This window comes from Sus scrofa, chromosome 14 (genome assembly GCF_000003025.6).
Source record: "Sus scrofa isolate TJ Tabasco breed Duroc chromosome 14, Sscrofa11.1, whole genome shotgun sequence".
In the NCBI taxonomy this organism is placed as follows: Eukaryota; Metazoa; Chordata; class Mammalia; order Artiodactyla; family Suidae; genus Sus; species Sus scrofa.
In genome coordinates, this window is record NC_010456.5 from 59,366,794 (window position 1) to 59,389,225 (window position 22,432).

The 22,432-nt window shown below is 49.5% G+C and overlaps 1 protein-coding gene across 1 annotated transcript; it reads left to right on the forward strand.

Annotated features, from left to right (window-relative positions):
* Positions 952-22,000, forward strand: FAM89A (family with sequence similarity 89 member A). Its single transcript, XM_001924531.4, has 2 exons — positions 952-1,305; positions 17,611-22,000. Exons 1-2 carry the CDS (start codon positions 1,033-1,035, stop codon positions 17,872-17,874), a joined length of 537 nt encoding a protein of 178 aa, XP_001924566.2. The 5' UTR covers positions 952-1,032; the 3' UTR covers positions 17,875-22,000.

The window sequence follows — 22,432 nt, forward strand, 5'->3', positions numbered from 1 at the left end:
AACACTTCCATTCATTTAGAATTGCTCTTTCCACAGCCAAGCTGAAAGCCATCTTTGTTCGAATTTTGAAGTTCCCAAAGTATACCCCATGCTCTTCTTGGCTGCTGTCGGTATGGCTGGACACTGACTGCCTTTACTGAGAAGGCCAGCGCGCCCTGCAGTGAAAGAGTGACTCGCCGGGGCTTGGGCCCCAGTTGTCCCTGTGGAAAGTTAGACTTAACTAGAAGCGGTCCAGATTCTGCCATCGGGGACAGGCGGGGGTCCTGTGGCCAGAACCTGGCCTTCTCCCCCTTGGTCAGCCTGTACCTGGTGTGTTAGATCCTGCCTCTGGGGACGGTGACCGCGGGCGGGATCACTAGCACTACCAAAACTTCTCTCCTGATATCCTGGCCTCCTGGAGGGGTAGGCTCCGTACCCTGACTCCCCACACCAAGCTGGCCCCGTCCGGTCGCATCTGAGATGACCTCCCCCATCAGTAATTACGAGCAGCTCCGGGGACTGGTCTCGGAGCCCACTTTGCCGGGAAAGGGGTAGCGTGGGTGGCCTCGATCCCCAGAGCAGCGCGGGCAGGTGGGGAGGGAGAATCAGGACTGGCTAAAAAGTGAGCCTCAGCGCGGGGATAGGCGCATGGTGGGGCGGGGCGGGACGAGGAGGCGGGGTTGGAAGTAGCCAGGAAGCCGAGGTGGGCGCCGAGTGGGGGCTGGTCCGGGGCTGGTGGGGACCGGAGGCTAATGAGGAGGGGTCGGTGGTGAACTGGGCTGCTGGGTAGGGCGCAGACGCGCTGAGGGTGGTGAGGAAGAGAGTGGGCGGGGCCGAAGAAGAGCCGGGGCGGTGGGGCGCACTGGGGTCGAGGGCGCAGGGCGGGGAAGCAGGGAGGGGCGTGGGCCGCGGAGGGGGCAGGGAGAAGAGGCGGGGCAGGGAAGTGGGCGGGGCGCCGCCGGGAACGGGGCGGGCCGAGGAGCCTGGCCCCCGGGTGGCGGCGGCGGCGTGGCGGCGGTTGCGGCTGGCGGGCGCGTGGTCTGGCTGGGCGGGATGAGCGGGGCCGGGGCGGCCAGCTCCGTGCGCGGACTGCGGGTGGACGGGCTGCCCCCGCTGCCCAAGAGCCTCAGCGGGCTGCTACACTCGGCGTCGGGGGGCGGTGCGTCGGGGGGCTGGCGGCACCTGGAGCGGCTCTACGCGCAGAAGTCTCGGATCCAGGACGAGCTGAGCCGAAGTGGAGCTGGCGGCGGTGGGGCGCGGGCAACGGTGCTGCCCGCCAAGCCCCCCAACCTGGACGCCGCGCTGGCCCTGCTGCGTAAAGAGATGGTAAGCGGGGGTCCGCGGGCTGAGCGGGGGTCCTTCCCGTCCGGACTCGCCGAACTGGGAAAGTTAGCCGGAAGTGCCCGCGCCACAGCCAGTCTCAGGCTCCTTTGCCCCAGGCGTTAGCGCCGAAAGAGGGACTGTCTTTCAGCTAACCCCTTTTGCTTTCCCTCTGTGGCCACGACTGGACCCTCGCCCCGAGAGGGTCGTCCTCTCGAAAGGCAGCCTTTCAGAGACTTGACCCCCTAGTACGACTCCAGCCGCTCAGAGACCCGAGCGTCGGGAGGTGCGGCGTGGGGCTTGCGCTTGGCCTCGGGCCGGGGTCGGCTCGTCACCCTCCCCAGAGTGCAGCAGATGTCCCTGGTCTGAAAGAGGACTTAACTGCGCCCGAGGGGCGTAAGAGCTGTGTGCAATCGTATTTTCCTGCCCTGAAGAGGACAGCTTTTTGTCCGTCCGAGTGTAGACAGCGGATTGGAACAGCCCTCGCCCCCCTCCCCCGCGCCCAAGGCGGCGCTTGCAGAATCGGATTACTGCGGGCTGGCTCCGGCCCGCAGATGGTGGGGAAAGCGAACGCTCTGCCTCACCCCTCTCCGCGCGGTACTCGGATTCCCCAAGCCGCCTCGAGAAGGATGGGGAGGTGGGGCCCACCGCGTCTGGGTGAAACCCGTGAGGATTCTTCAGGTTGTGTCTGGGCCCCAAACAATGGGGCTTGGTTTTTCCCAGTCCTTGGGGAGTATGTTAGGTGTCTGAGGACCGGGACATTGTAGTGAGGGTGACGCCAAAAAGCAGGGCAAGGGCAGAGATGTGGGTAGCACGGAATCTTTCTTCAGGCTTAGGCCCACCCAGAAGAGAACAGAAAAACTTCCTCCTTCTAACTCTGTGGGGCCACCTTCTCTGTCTTTTTAGAATCTGCCCATTCTTTTACCTTGTGCAGGTGCTTCTCTTCTGGCACAGGTAAATACTTTATTAAGGAAACCTAATATATGAAAGCTCCTTTCCCCCCAAAAATACATTTGCTAAAGAAATTCTTATAGGAATCCTTTAAATATGCATCTAACACATTAAGATATGGTTTAGAAAAATTCAGTTTATGCATTTCTTCAGGAGTGTAGCTATTCTGAAAACTTAGACTTCATTAAATCCGGGAAAACAGTCTTAACATTTTTTTAATTAATCAGCAGTTATCTCCCCACTCTGTAGTGATTTCCATTTCTTGAGGAAAAGATTGTCTAAGCTTCTTATAGAATGACTTAAATTCCAAGCCAACCGTTTTGATTTATTAATAAACATTAATTGACACTGTCATTGCACAGCTGGTGAGGTGCATTTTAATTAGGTAAATCTACACCCAAGTGTGTTTACACATCTTAGGTGCAGCAAAAATACAGGGGTGAAATAGGAAGATTCATCTTGAGGTAAGTTACAGACTGGAACAGAAACAGGAAAACCTCAGGGCCACTCCTGTTGTGAAGCTCTCTCTGCTTTATAAACATGCTTTGGAGTCTTGCATATTACTAAGTGGTAGCTTGGGAGTAAACGTGCCCTTCCCGCAAGTATTTTTCCAGGTCCCTCCTGGTACAACTGAAGCATAGCCACGGCCTTGTCATTACGCCTTGGACCAGAGCTCCCTCTGTACTTGAAGCACAAGGAAAATAAACAGCAGTCTTGGGTCTGCCTGATACTTAGCTGAGATAAAAACAAAATATGGCTACAGGCCTTGACAAACCCCTTTTAAGAAATGTCATGAGGTCCTAGAAGTCCTCTGGTCTTTTGGCTTTTTGAGATTTACTAACCTGGGGCAATGGGGTCAGAGTGGCCCCCTCAAACTCAGGCTCCTACTGAGGGGCCTTGTAAGATCAGAACTGGGTGTTCAGGAGTTCCTGTTGCAGCTCAGTGGGTTAGGAACCTGACTAGTATCCATGAGGATTCGGGTTTGATCCCTGGCCTCGCTCAGTGGGTTAAGGATCTGGTGTTGTCTTGACCTATGCCACAGCTCACAGATGCGGCTCAGATTCCACGTTGGCTGTGGCTGTGGCTGTGGCATAGGTCCCAGCTGCAACAGCTACAATTCAACCCCTAGCATGGACACTTCCACATGCCGCAGGTGCAGCCCGAAAAAAAAAAAAGAAAAAAGAAAACAAAGAGCTGGGTGCTCCTGCTTGAATTATCTTCCCAGTAGTTTGTGTTGATCTGTTTAATTTGAAGGTAGAATCTATACCAAGGTATGTAACTAGCATAGTGACGGCAGGATGTGATTAGTCCCTTTTTATTTTTTTAAATTTTATGACCACGCCCACTGCACATGGAAGTTCCTGGGTCAGGGATTGAATCAGAGCTCTGCTGGGACCTATGTTGCAGCCTGTGGCAATGCCGGACAGGTCTGGGATTCAACCCAAGCCTCCAAAGCAGCCTGACCCTCTGTGGTCTGATTCTTAACCCACTGCACCACAGTGGGACTCCTGATTAGTCCTGTTTTAAAATGTCCTGTGCAAGCACAAAAGAGGGCCAGCTTCCAGCAGCAGTGGCTTGGAAGGTCCCCAAAGGTGATGACATCTTAACAAGGGAAAAGGGTGACAGGAGAGTAGCAGGAAAGCTGGATGGATGCATGCTCTGCTCAGAATAGCACAGGAGTGGACACTCCAACTGTGAGAGGACAGGGGCCAGGCTGGGTGGGTTGCAGAGGTCTCAAGCAGCAAAGGGAGGGGTCAGGCTGGAGAGCTGGCTTTGAGGAATTATAGGGGGAGCTGGGCTTGGGAGGGCTAGAGGTGTGCTTGGGGAGGCAAGAGCCTCCTGCAGCGTGGGGACCCTGGAATGCGACAGGAGAATCAAATGGGAGATGCTTCCCTGAAACAGAATCTGCAGGAATGGCTCATTAAGTATTAGAGTCAGGGACGGTGATGAAAAGGAACCAGAGAAGACTTGAGTGTTTTTTTTACAGAATATGCAGCTAAGCAAAATGATTAAAAATCACAGTCCTAGCACCTAGATACCATCACTGTTAATATTTGGGATATCTCCTTGTAGGCACAATGTAAGTGCTTTGCTTACATCATTTTAATTTTTTAAGTTCCCACGAGATAAATACTGAAAGTCTGTATTTTCAAATATATGACTCAGAGGAGTTCCCATTGTGGCTCAGCAGGTTAAGAACATGACGTTGTCTCTGTGAGGATGTGGGTTCCATTCCTTGGCTTTGCTCAGTGGATTAAGGATCCCGAGCTGCTGCAGGCTGTGGCACAGGTCACAGATGAGGCTTGGATCTGTTGTTGCTGTGGCTGTGGCGTAGGCTGGCAACTGCAGCTCTGATTTGACCCCTAGCCCAGGAACTTCCATATGCCGCAGGTGCAGCCATGAAAAGAAAAGAAAATACGACTCAGAATTTAAGTAGCTCACCTAAGGTGACAGATGCAACCAGATGTGTTTGGCTCCAAGACCCAGTTTAAGCATTGCATTTTACTGCTTTGGGTGGGGGGGCACATATTGCAAGTATTTTTCAGGTCAATGTATATTATAATGTAATATAACATATAACCGCTAGTAATTTCCTTGATGATCTGTCATCTGTCATGAAGGTGGGGTTCATGACAACAGTAGAGGAGTCAGAAGGAGTGGTTTCTTCTGGGGGACGGTGGTTGGCCATTACATCAGTGGAAGAGTATGTTAAACATTTCAGAATGCGGGGCTAGAGGCTGGCAGAGAGGGTTTGGGCTGGAGATACCTGATTGACAAACAGTGGGGCCAGAACCTGAGGCAGCTGGTGTCCAGGGGAGCTTGTTTGGGCAGAGGCTCTGTCCCTGACTGGGGACGCCCTGCTCTGATCTAACAGTCCTGGATTCCACTCCAGGTTTCAGCCCTTCCTGTCCCCGTAACCCCCCCTCTGAAGTTCTGTGTTGCTTCGAGTTCCCTTCCCTGCCCCCTACAGGCCCATTTGAAGAGTTGTGAGGGTCACACAGATGGCTGTTGCTCTTTAGACCTGAAAAAGTGCTTTAAAACAAGAAGCTGAGACTGTTGGGGTTTTTTTGTTTTTTTTAATCAAGTATTTTTTTTTTTTTTTTTTTTATTTATTTTTTTTTTTTTTTTTTTTTTTTTGTTTTGTTTTATTGTTGCTTTTCTTGGCCGCTCCGCGCATATGGAGTTCCAGCTAGGGTTGAATCGGCTGTAGCCACCGCCTACGCCAAGCCACGCACTCGGATCCGAGCCGCGTCTGCAGCCTACACCACACTCACGCAACGTCGATCGTTAACCCACTGAGCAAGGAAGACCGCAACTCATGTTCTAGTGATTCGTTGACACTGCGCCACGACGGAATCAGAAAGTATTTTTAGATCATATTCAGTGTAAGTTTACTGGGTATCTGTTAGATGTAAAGTGTTGTGGCAGGTACAGAGGTGCATAGGAGCCATGTAGGTAATAAAGAGCTTAAGCATCTGGCAGAGACGGGCATCGTACAGCAATCTGTAGCCATAGTTTAGACCACTTGTCAGTTTGCAGGACCGAAGACTTGTTAGCCATAGAGACTCAATGTGAACCAACTCTTGCCAAAGGAGGACCTTGTAGGGCTGGATGTGTGCAGAGACAGACTAGAACCTGGGTTCACGGGGAACCCAGGAAGGCCGCTGTATTCTTTCTTCTTCCCCCTCCCTTGCATTTTTATTTATTTTTTCCTACATTTTGGAATGTGACTGCCAGCGGTGTCCACGCTCCCAGTTTCAGCCATGCCTCAGGGCGTTCCAGTTTGAAAATGTGGAAGGAAGCCAGTGGGCCCAGCTTGGGGTGGTGGTGGGCTCTGGCCAGCCTGGGCCAGCCAGAGGTGACCCGTGACAGGAGGGTGTTTTACTAAGATGGTGTGATGGAGCAGGGCTGGTACTGGATAGCCAGCATACAAGGTATCTACCACCAGCCTCTTTCTGGATAAAAATACCTCGCCCTCAAGGGCCCCACAGTTTGCAAGATTGTTATCTGTCTGCCGTCAGGCTAGCTTGTCTACTAGATCTCTGCTGGTGTTTCACATCCTTGCGTGCCATTGAAGGACAGGCCTGACGGTCAGGGTCAGCGGGAACACTGGCACCCACCTTCGCTTTCTGGGTTCTGCAGAGACCACCTTCTCTAAATACATTCATTTAAAAAAAAAGAAAAAAAAATCTTTTACCAAAGTAACCTCTGCTGCAAAAGTAAAAAATAAAAAAATAAAGAGCACTCGCCCAGCAGCCTTGTGAGGCTGGCACACTCAAGCTTAGGTATTCAGAGTTCCCTTTGTGGCTCAGTGGTAACAAACCCAAATAGCATCCATGAGGAGGCAGGTTCGATCCCTGGCCTCACTCCATGGGTTAAGGATCCAGTGTTGCCGTCAGCTGTGGTGTAGGCCGCAGATGTGGCTCAGATCCCAAGTTGCTGTGGCTGTGGTGTAGACGACAGTTATAGCTCCGATTAGACCCTAGCCTGGGAACTTCCTTATGCCCCAAGTGCGGCCCTATATAGCAAACAAAAAAAAAAAAGCTTAGATACCCAAGTCTCACAAAAGCATCCAGACCCAAAAAGAGCCTCAGACGTGGGGACAAGAGATGGTGGGGCTGCAACCCTGATGATTCTTGGGTTCTGCTTCTCAGACCATCAGCAGCAGCAAGTTCTAGTAGCTTTCACTCGGAACCTCTTTGCCTCAGTTTTCCTTTTACTTTCAGACTATCCTGCAGCTATTTTGTTCTCTGTAGGAGAACTGTAGATTTCCTGAGCAGCGGTACTTTGGGTGAAGAATTTATCTGAGAAAAAGGGTTTGATTTCTGAGGGCAACAAAATGCCTTTCCCACATTTCAGTTGAGACAACTAAGTGCCTAATGAGCTTGTCCAGTGACCTGTGTCCTAGGTGACAGGCATTAACCTGAAGAGCCCAGATCCTAGCAACGTTCAGTCCTCATCCTACACATGAAGCCAGTGTCTTAGGGAGGAGATGGGTTTGTGGTTGGAGCTCCAATCTTGAGTCAGACCTATGAAATGCCATCTGGAATAAGAGCATTGGCTCCCAGTGTAGCGTTCTGGTTGACCTTCATCAGAGAAGATGGGATGGTCAGTGGCCTTTAATGCTGTCATTTTGTTTTCACTGTCTTCTCACCAGCATGGTTTATTGTGGTGTTCCCCAGAATCTCCTGTGCCACTTGCTCAAATGCATATTCCTAGGGAGTTCCCTGGTGGCTCAGTGGGTTAAGGATCTGGGGTTATCACTGCTTTGGCTCTGGTTCCATCCCCCGCCGGGGAACTTCCGGGAATTTACGCATATGGCAGGTGTGGCCAAAATGCACATTCCTAGGCCCTTTCTTGCACCTACAGAATCTGGGAGAAGGTAGACTCTGTTTGGTTTTTGTTTTTTGGTGTTTTTTTTAGAGCTGCACCCACAGCGTATGGAGGTTCCCAGGCTAAGGGTCGAATTGGAGCTACAGCTTTCCAGCCTACACCACAGCCACAGCAATGTGGGATCCAAGCCATGTCTGCAACCTACACCATAGCTCATGGCAATGCCAGATCCTTAACCCACTGAGTGAGGCCAGGAATCGAACCTGCAACCTCATGGTTCTTGGTCAGAATCGTTTTCGCTGTGCCACGACGGGAACTCCAGACTCTGTTTTTGTTTTTGTTTTGGGGGGTTTTGTTGGTTTGTTTTTGTCTTTTCTAGGGCCGCACCTGCAGCATATGGAGGCTCCCAGGCCAGGGGTCCAATCAGAGCTGCAGCCACTGGCCTGCGCCAGAGCCACAGCAACGTAGGCTCATCTGCGACTTACACCACAGATCACGGCAATGCTGGATTCTTAACCCACTGAGCGAGGCCAGGGATCAAATCCGAAACTTCATGGTTCCTAGTTGGAATTGTTTCTGCTGTGCCATGATGGGACAGGTCTGCATTTTTAACAACTTCTTTGGGAAGCTCATGAACCAGGCATCAAGAGCATGAATTGTATTATTAAATTATGTAATATAATTTAGGAAGCCACTTAACTATGTTAGACTATAGGTCCCCTGTTGGGAAAATGAGAATCAAATGCTGTAAAGGATCTTTTTGGCTATAGCAGTATAATTCTTTTTCCCTCATGTTTTTATGGGTCTTGACTATGCCCTTAGAAGAAGTTTGCTCTGTCATAAATGTGGGTACAGGTGCAGAGCCTATGTGACCCCAAGGGAGCCTTGCACAGCTATATCTGCTGGCTGTAAATCCACTTAATGCAAAACAGCGGCAGCAGAAAAGGAAGACAGGCGTAGGTTGCTATTCTTAGACTCCGTTGATCAAAAATATGGCTGTCTACACTAGTTCTTAAAGCTTTTAGGTCCTAATTACCCTGTACGATACTTGTCTCCATCCCAGAATCCATCCAATAAAAGCAAAAACAAAGGCTGTACAATAGTGTGTGCACGTGAAAGCACACCTGTGTCTGTGGCATCACTGGTCTGGTTTCATTCATTTCAGAGGTTGTCTCAGAGATTATACGTAATAGTTGTACGATTTGAGGATGTAAAAGATTGAAAGATATTTTTTCACACCACTGTAAACTTTTTTCTATTCCTGTGCCTTCCTGTAGCAATCAGAAATTCCTCACTCAAGTGTCTCGAACAGCACAGCGCTTCTGCTTTTCCTCCACCTTTTCGTTACAGGCATTTGTCTGTTAAGAGTGACTGTAGGAGTTCCCGTTGTGGCTCGGCGAAAATGAACCCACTGGTATCCATGAGGACATAGGTTCAATCCCTGGCCTTACTCAGTGGGTTAAGGAGGTTAAGGATCCGGCATTGCCATGAGCTGTGGTGTGGGTCCCAGACGCGGCTCAGATCCTACATTGCTGTGGCTGTGGCGTAGGCCAGCAGCTACAGTTCTGATTGGACCCCTAGCCTGGGAACCTCCATATGCTAACCTCCTAAAAAGACAAAAAACCAAAAAAACCAAACCAAAACAAAAAGAAAACAACCCAGTATGTATATACATTTGTGTATGTGGTAAGGTAGCTGAAAAACAAATTGGATACACATAGTGTCTTGAGGGGCACATGCTAAAACAGCTAGAAGTGGATATCTTTAGAAGAGTGGTTCTTAAAGTATGGTCTGAGGACATCTAGGGGTCCCCAGATCCTTTGAGGGTCCATAATTATGTGGCGGTCATATGGACAAATGTGATTTTTCAAATAGTACCTAAGGAAATCTGGTGGGTTTCAGAGCCATTCAGAGTGCAAGCCTGATGGGTTTTGATATAACCAGTGTGAAAGCTCCTTGGCATGGTTTTCAAATTCCACACTGCAGCCAGCTTAAGGTTAGTGTCAGAGAAGAATCACCACAATTACTGGTAAAATACTCCTCTTTTTCCCAATTGCGTTATCTGTGTAAGGCCAGGTTGACTTCAACCAAAAAAGCAGATTACAAAGGGTCAAGTGTAGGAGCAGATAAGCCAGACACAGAAAAGATTTACAAAATGTCCTTGATAAAAATGTTATTTATGTTAACATGTTATTTATGCTAACAGGTAGTATTTGTGAATAGATTCATATATTAGAGTGTCTCAGTTTAATTTCTAACAAGGTGACTGACTATTGATAGGTATAACCACATAAACAAGAGCTCTCTGGGACCCTCTGTAATTTTAGGAGTATAAAAGGGTCCTGCAACCAAGACATTTGAAGATTGCTGCTTGCTTTATTTATTTTTGTCTTTTTGTCTTTTCTAGGGCCGCTCCCGTGGCATATGGAGGTTCCCAGGCTAGGGGTCTAATCAGAGCTACTGGCCTATGCTAGAGCCACAGCAACTTGGGATCCAAGCTGCATCTGCAGCCTACACCACAGCTCACAGCAATGCTGGATCCTTAACCCACTGAGCAAGGCCTGGGATCAAACCTGCAACCTCATGGTTCCTCGTTGGAATCGTTAACCACTGAGACATGATGGGAACTCCTTTGGGGTTTTTTGTTTGTTTGTTTGTTTTAGATTGCTGCTTTAGAACATGAAATTAGGGAAGGCTGTTTTGTATAATTGTGAGACATTGAATTTATTTTTTACTTTTTATTATTTTGTTTTCTTTTTAGGGCCCCACTTTTGGCACATGGAGGTTCCCAGGCTAGGGGTCCAATCAGAGCTACAGCTGCCAGCCACAGGCATAGCCACAGCAATGCAGAATCTGAGCCGCGTCTGCAACCTACACCATGGCTCATGGCAACGCCTGATCTTTAACCCACTGAGCCAGGCCAGGGATTGAACCCACAACCTCACGGCTCCTAGTGGGGTTCATTTCCGCTGAGCCATGATGGGAATTCCACCATTGAATTCTTAATACAGTTAGACTGTTTCATTTTGGTAGTCAGGGAAAAAAGTAAAGGAATGTGTAAAGGCATTTCTTAGAAGGGTCAATCACTTTTCTTCATCTCTGCCTAGGACAGAATGGGAGGAAATGGGCTTACTTGGTAGCACCATTAGTTTAGATAAACAAGATTGTCCTCATGGGAACTGCTGAGTTGCAGAATAGGGTCCATCCATCACTATGGATACTGTCAGTTGAAAGCAGAACAGTCAACTAACAGCCTTTCCTAGCTGGGGGATTTGTGGGAGCATGTAGGAGTGGGCGGGGCTGAGAGTCTGGCTTAATCCTGGGCGCAGTCATGCACCCTGGTCTGTTTCCTGTCTGAATCACTGTCAGCTTGGTGGGGCTACACGTTAGCAGCAGATGAGGCTGACCAGGAGATGAGTAGCACCACTGCGATTCCAACCAGTGGAGGAGCCGTGTGATGGGTGGGAAGCTGGGTTCGTGAGCCTGGGTCCCACCCAGCTCACTGGGAGCCCAGGGTCCTGCAGGGGCACGTGTCCAGCTCCAGCAGCTGAGTTAACCACCCTTTCTCCGCTAGATCCACACTGATGAAGCCTTTCTCTCTGATTCTCTTTTTTGAAATGGTATGCAGGTCTGCATCCTCCTGTCAGCACATCCTTTATTCAGAAATCAGGTTAGAATCCCTTAGGTCACAGCTTGCTTTATTACATTCTGTTCCTGCGGATGCATGCTAGACACCCTGATTCAATTGAAGGCATTTACCAAGACTTGTCTATGGTACATTCACAAGCCATTCGTCCTATATGCTTATTCATTCATTACATTTTAAAAAGGTGGCTCAGCAGATAAAGGACCCAGCACTGTCACTGCAGTGGCTCGGGTCACTGCTATGGCACAGGTCCGATCCCTGGCCTGAGAACCTGCATATGCCATGGGCATGGCCAAAACCAACCAACCAACTAGAAACAAACCTAAAAAATAAAAAGATAACTTGAAAAGCTCTCGCCTCATGAGTTAATATGTAGTCATAATAGAAAATCTGGAAAATTCAGGAAAGCCCCAAATAAAAGTCACCTATGATCTCAACAGCTTGCTACACTGCAGCTGGCATCGTGGCATCTTCCAGTGTTGTCTGCACTGGCTGATGTGCAGGCTGATGGTCAAGGCGCTGGAGCCCTCTGACCGATTTCGACTTCCTCTCTGCTCTGAGTCAAAGGCCTTCCTCCTCAGTGCCTCAGTTTTCTCATCATAACAGAAACAACACCTACAGCCTCAGAAAAGGATGAGGATGACCTGTCTGTGTACAGCTGAGATTGTCTTCTTCACAGTCAGTCTCTGGAAATGAACTGGTTAGCTAGTTAAAAGTCAGGCAGAGTTTTAAGAGTAACATGATTGCTGGGGAAAAAAAATTAAGTAGTATGACAGGATGTAAATATCCCTTTCAACTTTGCAGAAGTAAATTCTGCTAGCAGACGTTTCCTTTTTCAGTCAAGAGCTTGCAGAGTTCCTACTGTGGCACATGTGGCTGCAGAGGTTTGGGTCTCTGCAGAGGTATGGGTTCCATCCCCGCCTGGTGCAGCAGGTTTAAGGATCCAGCGTTGCTGTAGCTGTGGCTCAGATTCAATCCCTAGGAACTTCCGTATGCCGTGGGTGTGGCCATTAAAAAAAAAAAAAAAAAAAAAAAACCTTGCACGTCAATGTGCACATATGTGCAGAGTGAAATCGCCCTAAACACACTATTCTGTACCTTGAACTTTTATGCCTAACATTGTGCATTGCTCAGTGTCCTACTCTAGTACTTAGAGACCTCTTCCTTCTTTTAAATGACTGGCTGGTTTTTATTGTATGACCTATAATATAAATTTTTTTTTTTTTTTTTTTTTTTTTTGCACCTCACCTTTGGCATGTGGAAGGTTCCAGGCAAGGGACTGAACCCATGCCAAAGCAGTAACCCGAGTGACAGCTGGATCCTTTAACCACTAGGCCACCAAGGGACTCCTATAACAATTTTTTAAGTCAAGTTTCTGTCATCCATTATGTTTTGATCTAAACTTTCATATGACAGATTTTTTTTTTTTCTTTTGTTGCTGTTGTTGCTATTTCTTGGGCCGTTCCCGGCATATGAGTTCCAGCTAGGGTTGAATCGAGCTGTAGCCACCAGCCTACCCAGAGCCACAGCAACGCGGATCCGAGCCGTGTCTGCACCTACACCACAGCTCACGCAACGCCGATCGTTAACCACTGAGCAAGGCAGGACTGAACCCGCAACCTCATGGTTCCTAGTCGGATTCGTTAACCACTGCGCCATGACGGGAACTCCCATATGACAGATTTTTTTTTTCCTGCATCTCGTTCCTATATTTGGGGTTGACTGTAATATGTATATTTCCTGATTCAATAGCTTAACATCGGATCCATATATTCCCCCCCACCTCATGTGAGATGGGGTATTTTTCTTTCTTTCCCCCTCCCTCCCTTCCTTCCCCCCTCCCTCCTTTCCTTCCTTTCTTCTTTCTTTTTTTCTTTTTCGACCATGCCCAGTATATGAGGAAGTTCCCTGGGCCAGAAATTGAACCTGAGCCACAGGAGTGACCTAATCAGATCCTTAACCTGCTGCACCACCAGCAAACTCAGAGGTGGGTGTTTTTCATCTTAGGTGGGAGGAGTTGCAGTGATGGGAGATAGTATACTGGTGAGGGAGGGAGGGGTTCATTCAGAGTGACCTGCAGTATGACTACTGGGACTAAGACGACCCTTGCCAGCCCTAGACCTGCTCCCTCCCAGCTCCACCCACAGACCCTGCCCAGGCTCCTGTATGGAGCTGGGTACAAATAAGACCATTTGTCTGTATGTTTGTTTTGTTTTCTACTCATTGCTGTATTTTGGCAAGAAGTTGCTTCTGTGTCTCTTAATCTCACATGAATTGCTCCAACTTTTGTTTTTCGTTTCTTAAATGAAACAGGCTATTTTTCTTAAATGTGATTTTTTTTTTTTTTTTTTTACTGCTAAATCCAGCAATTTTTCTTGATGCTTTGTATTCAGTAAATTACAGCAAAATTTCCCAGTAAAGTGTTCTTTTGTCTTCTGAGCCTTGTATCCTGATGGTAATGTTTCTATTGTAATCTAGAAGTCAGAAGAATTTCCTCCCCAGCAGCACCCCTCTGAGGTAGTCAGAAACTCGGTGACCTGAAGCCCAGCTGGGAACCACCTGAAGCCCAGCTGGGAACCACCGCCCTGTCTGGGGTGTATTCCTGAGGCTAACCTATTGTGAATTTTTTTTGAAACACTTTGGAGGGTGGTTTAGGTTTGCCGGGCTCCATTGTTGGAGATGCAGGGGCTTGGTGAGCCACCTGTGTGTGGAGCAGGTGGAGCAGGGAGCTCTGTTTGTGGGGAAAGTTCAGGAAGGAAGCAGGAAGCCTGAGCAGAGAGAGGAAGGAATCATGCTAGCAGTTTAAAGTGGTGGAAACAAGTGAATTGTTCTCAGTCGTCTTGGAGGTCTAGAATAAGGGGTGACAAATCACAGGGCCTTAGAATTCTGCACTTTATTTTTGTTAAGGGCGGCACCTGTGGCGTATGGAGGTTCCCAGGCTAGGGGTGCAATCAGAGCTGTAGCTGCCGGCCTGTGCCACATACACAACAACACAGGATCTGAGCGCATCTGTGACCCACACCACAGTTCATGGATCCTTAACCCACTGAGCAAGGCCAGGGATCGAACCCACATCCTCATGGATAGTGGTCAAGTTCTTAACCCGCCAAGCCACAACAGAAACTCCTATATTTTTCTTAAATGAGCCTTTCTGTATTTTTCAACTGTGCTTTCAAAAAAAGAGCTGTCTTTTCTGAATGCAGCTGTGAATCAGGAGATCTGTCTTCTAGGGACATGTGGGGACATATCCCTAAAGTGCAGGCTTCTCCTGCTTGTAGAATGGGGACAGTGGTGAGGGTCATGGTGTGTCCCCCCAGTTTTTTCTCTGGAAGGATGAGACGTTTTTGTTTATAGGTGATCCAGTCAAGTCCTAAAATCCCTGCAGTTTCATTCTCTTGGCTCGTCCTTCTCTCCCCTTCCCAGGCCCCCAGACCCTCAAACCTCCCTTGTTGAGAGCCTGCCTCCTGGGCAGGCGGCCGACTCTGTAATGAGCACTCCTGCCAGGCAAGAGGTGATGACCTGTCGGGAACCACGTGGTCGGCAGCTTTTCTCAGGGGCACCTCTGAGTGCTCTGGGCCCACGGGCTGCCTGTGGGGTGGAGCCTGGGGCCTGCAGGTCCCAGCACCCCCTCCCAGGGCCAGGCCACTTCCGCAGCAGGGGACCTCTGAAGCGCATCGTACGTTTCTGCGGCAAGGCGCTGACCCATTGCCGACCAGGATCTGAGTGTTTCCTGTGCAGGGTCCTTCGCTGCTTGCGGAGGGATCCGGAGAGGGGGTGGGTCCCTGCGTTCGGAGAAGGACTGCGTGTGTGTCTAGCACGAGGCAGAGAATGATGAATGCCGAGAGACGGCAGAGAAGACGAGGGACAGCGAGCAACCCTGGTGGCTGTGCCCATCGAAGTCTCAAGAGTGGGCGAGAAGCTGGTGCTGGGCCAGGCGAGAGAGGAGGCCTTGACCCATGCAGCGAGACAGCTGGGGCGACACGGGCCCGAGGGACTCCATGCACGCTGATCAGTGCGTGAGGCGCAGGAGAGAAGAGATTCAGACCAGGTTGTGGGGGGGCTGCCTAGGGCTTTTCATCGTCCTCTAGAAGATCCAAGTGAAAATGTGGAAACAAGCACAGCTGAGGGAGAGGTGTCTGGCTGGGAAGCTGCGTTGTAGGTAGGACAGAGTTCAAGTCTTCCTAGCGCGGTCTGGAGATTTGCTGGTGAGCAGAGAAGGAAGTTGAAGGTAGTGCCTGAGGAAGGAGGTCCTGAGAGGCGGGGAGGGGCCTGTGTGTGTGTTTAAATCCCTATTTGGGGACTAATTTGTTCTTCCCAATGCTTTGCATAGGTTGGCCTGTGCAACAGGCCTATGCGGGGCAGTGCTGTGTTCCTGAGCAGCGCACACCTGGTTTCCAGCTTACCTGGTCTGACTCGCCTATTTCTAGGCACAATGAGGGCAGGGGCCTGCACAAAGCCATTGAAGGGGCAGATCTGGGCCTGGAGGCCATGCCCCCTGCTTGTGGCCCAGTCTTTCCTAGGAGCAGCATTTTCAGGAAGCTGTAGTTCAGAAGGAGTTCTAGGGTAATGGGGAATCTCCAGCAGCAACAGGACCTGCCTCTGCATTCGGAAATCATCCTAGAGTGTCTGAGTTAACATGCCAGGTTGGAGAGAGTCAGCTTTGAGGGTGCTTTAACGTGGTCGATGGTGTGAAGAGAGACCTGGAACCTAACACTCAGTCTTGTTACCAGGTGGACCTTTCTTACTGGACCCTGGCTTATCTTGTTTGGAAAATCTCACCTCTGGGTAATTTTAAGGACCGAGTCCCCTGACATGCTCTGCACTTTCCTAGGTGCTCATTGCCCTGCGTCTTGAGTGTTCTTTGCCTAGTGCTTGGTTCACAGAGGGTATTTGATTCCTATTTATTAAAATGATTGAGGAGTTCCTGTTGTGGCTCAGTGGGTTAAGAAGCCAACTAGTATCCATGAGGATGTGGGTTTGATTCCTGGCCTCACTCTCTGCATTAAAGATCTGGCATTGCCACAGCTGTGGTGTAGGTCACAGATGTGGCTTGGATCTGGTGTTGCTGTGGCTGTCGCATAGGCCAGCAGCTGCAGCTCTGATTCTGCCTCTAGCCTGGAAACTTCCATATGCCATGGGTGCAGCCAGAAAGAAAAGAAGGAAGAAAGAAAACGGTTGATAATTCATTGAATTCTCCCCATCGGAGCAATTACCCCATTTTGTCATCACCCAGGGCATAGAGATGATAAATAACTTGCACAGTGACATCTTGCGTAGCTTTTCCCCTTGCCACTCAGTGAGGTCTGCCACCCAGCAGCCTTTCTCAGCGTCCCTGTCATCAGTGGCCCCAGGCCTGCTGAGTCAGAATCTGCTGGCTTAACAAGATCCCCAAGTGGTTCTCAGGCTCAGCAAAGTGTAGACATGCTGGTCTAGGCTTCATTTCTAAATGGATTAACCCTTCTTTCTTTGGGATTGATGGAAGTGATGCCTTTCCTTTCCTGACTGTGCTCCTTATTTGGGAGAGGGGGAGGGGTGCACTTGTGCATACACAAGTTCCCGGACCAGGGATGGAACCCAAGCCACAGCAGTGACAAGGCCAAGTCTTTAACCTACTGCATTATCAGGGAACTCCCTGACTGTGCTCTTTTTCTTGGAAGGGGCCCCAGGGAAGGGAGGACCTCGGATAAACCAATCTGTGACTTTTCAATGTTCTTTGTTCTGTTACCTCCTGTGAAAATAGTTCCCTGGAGAATCTGTCAAGGACCTGTGTCTCCATAGCATATTCAGTTGCTCACTCTGAGGGGCAAGCTATCCCACACCCATCTCAGGAGGAAAGGGAGTCTGACCATATGTGTCCTGGTGACTGAGCGGGCAAGAGGGTGGGTCTCCCAGGGGGCAGTGTGTGGCCCTGACCGGTGAGCTGCGGGGGCCTGGCAAGGGGACCCTGTTGCCCCAGGGCGTGGAGAATGACCAGCCTGGCAAGGCAGCACATGTGGGTTTTATCTGAATCTGATCATGGCAAGAGGAAACGACGCTCTTGTATCTTGGCATCCAAACTGGAGCCAGCTGGGGTTTCCAGAACGTGCAGTGCTGTTACTCTGCAGGGTGTGCCAGAGGGCTCAGGACATCCTGCAGGCTGGGGCCCGCTGCCTGGCAGATGTGAACCTCCCTAGACGCTCTGAGTCATGTCTGAGGTGTGGGCGTCACGTCATGAAGGTTTACCCTCAAACCGGGAACCCGGAGCACTCGAGGGATGCTGTGTCGCTGGTGGCGTGGGAGGAACGTGCTGCCACAAGCAGATTGCCGGCTGAGGGTACCACTGAAATGCAACTCCAGCACTGACTTCTCGGTTTTTGTACCTCCCTGCCCCCTCCCTCAAGGTCGGCCTCCGACAGCTGGACATGTCCTTGCTCTGCCAGCTGTACAGCCTCTACGAGTCCATCCAGGAGTACAAGGGAGCGTGCCAGGCAGCGTGCAGCCCGGATGGCACTTATGCTCTGGAGAATGGCTTCTTCGAGGAGGAGGAGGAGTATTTCCAGGAGCAGGACCACCTCCAAGACAGCAGGGAGCGAGGCCCCCCGAGGGACTTGCCTCGGCCCGTGTCCCCAATCCCCAGCAGAGACTGGGTTCTGGGGTCCCTCTAGAGGACCCAGGAGGGGCGTGTGCTGCTCCTCAGCCGTGGGCAGCCCCGGCCTGTGGACCAGCGCTGCCAGTTCAGTCTGCAGGTGGGATCTGCGTGGACGCTGGGCAGCCAGTTTCTGCTTAGGTGATCTAGAGGCGCTCAGTAACCTCACGTCCTGGCCCGCGGCACACAGCCAGGGGTTTACCCCTAAAAGCATCACCTGAATGGTCCCTGAAGAAAACCCTCAAGGATGTTTTGTGCAAAATGAGACAACTTGCGTGTAGCAGTAACTTTCTTCCAGATTGGGTCGCCTCCAGTTTGCAGTGTATTAGAGCTGATACTCCCCTGCTCCCTTCCTCGGTACGTTCTGCAGCCTTTCTTGCTGTCTCCTGAGCTTGGAAGCCTCTTGGTTGAGCCTTGTTTCTTTGTACGCTGCGTTACTCATTGTCCGGGTGACTCAGTACAAGCTTTGTACTGAAATAGTGAACATTTTAGGTCACACCCATCGAGAGGACTGCATCTCCTAACCTGTCAAAAGAATCTGTATCATCCTTCCTCCATCAGGTGGAGGAGGAAGGAAGAGAGTACGGAGAAAAACTGGGGCAAGTTAATGTTTTGTATCCTTCACTGTAAGGTGGTGAATGTTTTTGTTTAAAGATTGCGAATGTACACTAGCTGTTAGAAAGCAAACTCTTCCACTCAAAACAGTGGTCACCTTAAGCCTTACTATATTTATTAAAGTCTTTTATGAACGTTTTACACTTTGTAGGTTAAAAATGAGGATAAAAGATATATTCTGCTTGTGGTTGTGTATTATTTTGTTCTGATTTAAGAATCATCAACTTTTAGACTTCCCTGGTGGCTCAGTGGGTTAAGGATCTGGCCTTGTCACTGATGTCATGTGGGTTCGAACCCTGGCCTGGGAACTGCCACATGCCTCGGGTTTGGCCACAAAAAAAAAGGGCATCAACTTTTATAATGCATTGAATCCAGTCAACTCCTGAAAGAAAGTTACAGGTTGGAGTTCCCATTGTGGAGCACCAGAAACGAATCCGACTAGGAACCATGAGGTTTCGGGTTCGAACCTTGGCCTCGCTCAGTGGGTTAAGGATCCGGCATTGCCATGAGCTGGGGTGTAGCTCGAAGACCTGGCTCGGATCCTGTGTTGCTGTGGCTGTGGTGTAGACCGGCAGCTGTACCTCTGATTAGACCCCTGGCCTGGGAACCTCCATATACCACAAGTGCAGCCCTAAAAAGACAGAAGACAAAAAAAAAAGTTACAAGTTGTTTTCTTGACGTTAAGATTTGGAAAGAAGCTTTTTTGCTCTGGTGGCTTATTCTTGGAGGTTTTGGAGTTGGAGTGATCAGGAGATCACCACATACAGGTAGGTCTCAGCACTGCTCAGTCATGAAATATTCTGGACCCATTGCTCTTCCTTCTTCTGCTTTTAGCACCTCTTTGGGGTCAGAGAAGGAAATAAATTTACCATGTACACAGCCCAGTGTCAGGAACTGAGGTGAGGTGCACAGAAGGAAGAGCATTCCCGCTCATTTCCCAGATTGGAAGCAGTCATTAAAATGAGGGCAGTGAATTGCCTTCAGCATGTAACACAAGTGGCGGGCACTAGAAAACTGAAAATGATAAAACTCGGTGAGGTCTGGTTATCTCCTGCAACCTCTTCCTTTGAGGTTAACAATGAGTTGAACCTGAGATCAGCTCTTTTTAACTCTGACCACGATAGAATCACCAGGGGAGCTTTTATTATTTATTTTTATTTTTTCATTTTAGGGCTGCACCTGTGGCATATGGGAGTTCCTGGGCTGTAGAATTGGAGCTGCAGCTGCCAGCCTACACCACGGCCACAGCAACACAGGATCGGAGCCACATCTGTGACCTGCACCCCAGCTTGAGGCAACAGCAGATCGTTAACCCACCGAGCGAGGCCAGGAGGCCAGGGATCGAATCCGCTTCCTCATGGATACTGGTCTGGTTTGTTACCCCTGAGCAACAACGGGAACAATATTGAGCCTGGCTCAAGACCTGCCAGCCTCATTCTGATGTAATTAGGAGTGGGACCTGGGCTTCTGTAGGGTTCTAGATATCCCCCAAGTGATATGCCACCAAAAACGTAATGCGGAACCTCACCCACCCACCCCTACCCCCTCAGCCTTGCACTTGGCAAGATGCTCCCATGGCCCTCCTGACGTCAGCTGTATGTCATCCCAGGGGCAACGCTGCTGCTCTGAGAAGGACCAAGGTGCTTAGAGCAGCAAGCCCCAGACCAGGGTCAGGAGCCCTGGTCCTGACAGTGAAAATTGCAGGGCTGGTTCCAGCTCGGGCAGCCCGCTAATGGAGAATGCCTGAGTTCCCTGCCTCTGGATTCTTCTGGAACCATAGACATTCCTGGTGCCTGCGAGTTTCTGGGCACTCTATCAGTGCGGGGCTAGCTGTCAAGAGTTAGAAGTAGAGGAGCTCCCTGGTGGCCTGGTGGTTTAGGACGCGGCGTTATCACTGCTGTTGCCTCACCTGGGAACTTTTGTATGGTCTGGGCACCCCCAAAAAAGAGTAGAATGAATCGAGGTAAGCAAGGCACAGTCAGTAACACAGTCTCACCCTGTAGCAAAGTGGTGTATACATATAAGCCACTGTATTGTTTGTTTATTAGTTTTTTCCCTTTTCAGCTGCACCCACAGCATATGGAAGTTCCTGGGCCAGGGATAGAATCTGAGCCAGAGCTGCAATAGCTGTGGCAACACAGGATCCTTAACCCACTGTGCTGGGCCCGGGATCAAACCAGTGCCACCACAGAGACAAGCCAGATCATTAACCCACCGCACCACAGTGGGAACTCCCACCAGGATTTTTACTCCGTTTACTCCGCAATATATAAAAATCACTCAAACTATCTTTTACTTCAGATAGAGTGTTACTCCTGTAAATACAGCTTGGCAAGAAATATTAAATTTCCCTTTTTCCCCTTTTTTTCAAGGCTGCACCTGAGGCATATGGAAGTTTCCAAGCTAGGGGTCGAATCAGAGCCAATGTTTTATAATATACCCTTCTTATAAAAGTTCCACAGATGGTTAGAAAACAGATTCAGCTGGTGTCTTTTTTTGCTACCTGGCATAAATCATTATCTGTACGTTCAGAGTGGGTCTATCTTGTTCACTCTTTTTATATGTCCCTGCCTGTGCTAGCAGCATGTGTAAGTTCCCAAGCCAGGGACTGAACCTGAGCCACTGCAGTAACAATGCCGGATCCTTAACCCACTGTGCCACAAGGGAACTCCTTACCCACTCTGGACCAGTCGCCAACAGAGAAACAGATGATAAGACAATCCAGCATTACCTGATGAAAGCTGAAGGAATTGTGAACACGTTAGTAAGGCAATGTCCTACATAGTAGTTAAAGAAAAGCATCTTTAGTTTTCCAAGGCGTGTGTGCAGTGAACCCAAAATTGCCAATAATTTAAGTCTGCAATTCACAAATGATACATTTCCTCTCACATCCTAGTGGAATTCATGGCTAACCCACCTGACTCCTTTCATTTCTCTGTAACCCAGGGCGATGTCTTTCACTCAATTAACATTTATTTAGCATTTCTCTGGATTACTTTGGTCCAGGCACTAAGAATGTGGATGAGTAACATGAAGAGCCTCTTTCCACAGAGAGCCCAGCACACCATGTCAAGTATGACAGTGTGTGTGTGTGGGGGGGGGTGTTTCGTGAGCCCCTGAGTCCGAGAAGACTTAACAGCTACTTGGGATGCAGGATAATAGCTGGCTTTGGTTCAATAAGTTCTTGAAGAAGGTCTGAAACAGTCAAGAAACAATAGTGCAGCCTTGGGGCAGAGTCCTGGTTCCTCTCCAGGAATATATATAACAATACCTTTGAGTTCTTCCGCAGAACTAAGGTCCCCACCCAGGTGGAGGATGGCAACTTCCTGCTGAGCTCAAGATTCCTGGAGCACCGCCCTATGACCTCACCACCAACCAATCAGAAGAAAGCAACAACCCTGCAGCCACCCCACATTTTGCCTATAAAAACTTCTTCCCCCATAGCATTGGGGAGTTTGGGGTTTTTGAGCACAAGCCACCTGTTCTTGTTTGGCTCTGCAATAAACTTTCTCTGCTCCAAAAAACCAAAACAGTCTCCAAAAACTTTTCAGGGCATGGGAGTTCCCATTGTGGCTCAGCGGTTAACAAACTCGACCAGTATCCATGAAGACACGGGTTTGATCCCTGGCCTTGCTCACTGGGTTAAGGATCCCGAGTTGCTGTGGCTGTGATTGTAGGCTGGCAGTTGTAGCTCTGATTAGATCCCTAGCCTAGGAACTTCCATATGCCACAGGTGCGGCCTTAAAAAGACAAAAAAACAAAAAACACCTAAACTTCTGGGCAGTTCTGTGTGCTTCATAAAATATTTTCTTTTCTGTAACTTAAACCCAAGTTAAGTGATATGCCTAAGGACACGGCTGAAAGACAGCAGAGCTGGAGTTTTCAGATGCAGGCTATGTTTTATGTTTAAGGCACAAACAGTTGCTGGGGTAACATGAACTCTAAGGAGATTATCTGCCGCA

What these genes read in the sequence shown, in the direction of transcription:
- FAM89A (XM_001924531.4), top strand. Translation starts at nt 1,033, where the DNA reads ATGAGCGGGGCCGGGGCGGCCAGCTCCGTGCGCGGACTGCGGGTGGAC. An exon ending in CCCTGCTGCGTAAAGAGATG is followed by an intron (nt 1,306 to 17,610) that starts GTAAGCGGGGGT and finishes CCCTCCCTCAAG; the next exon opens with GTCGGCCTCCGACAGCTGGA.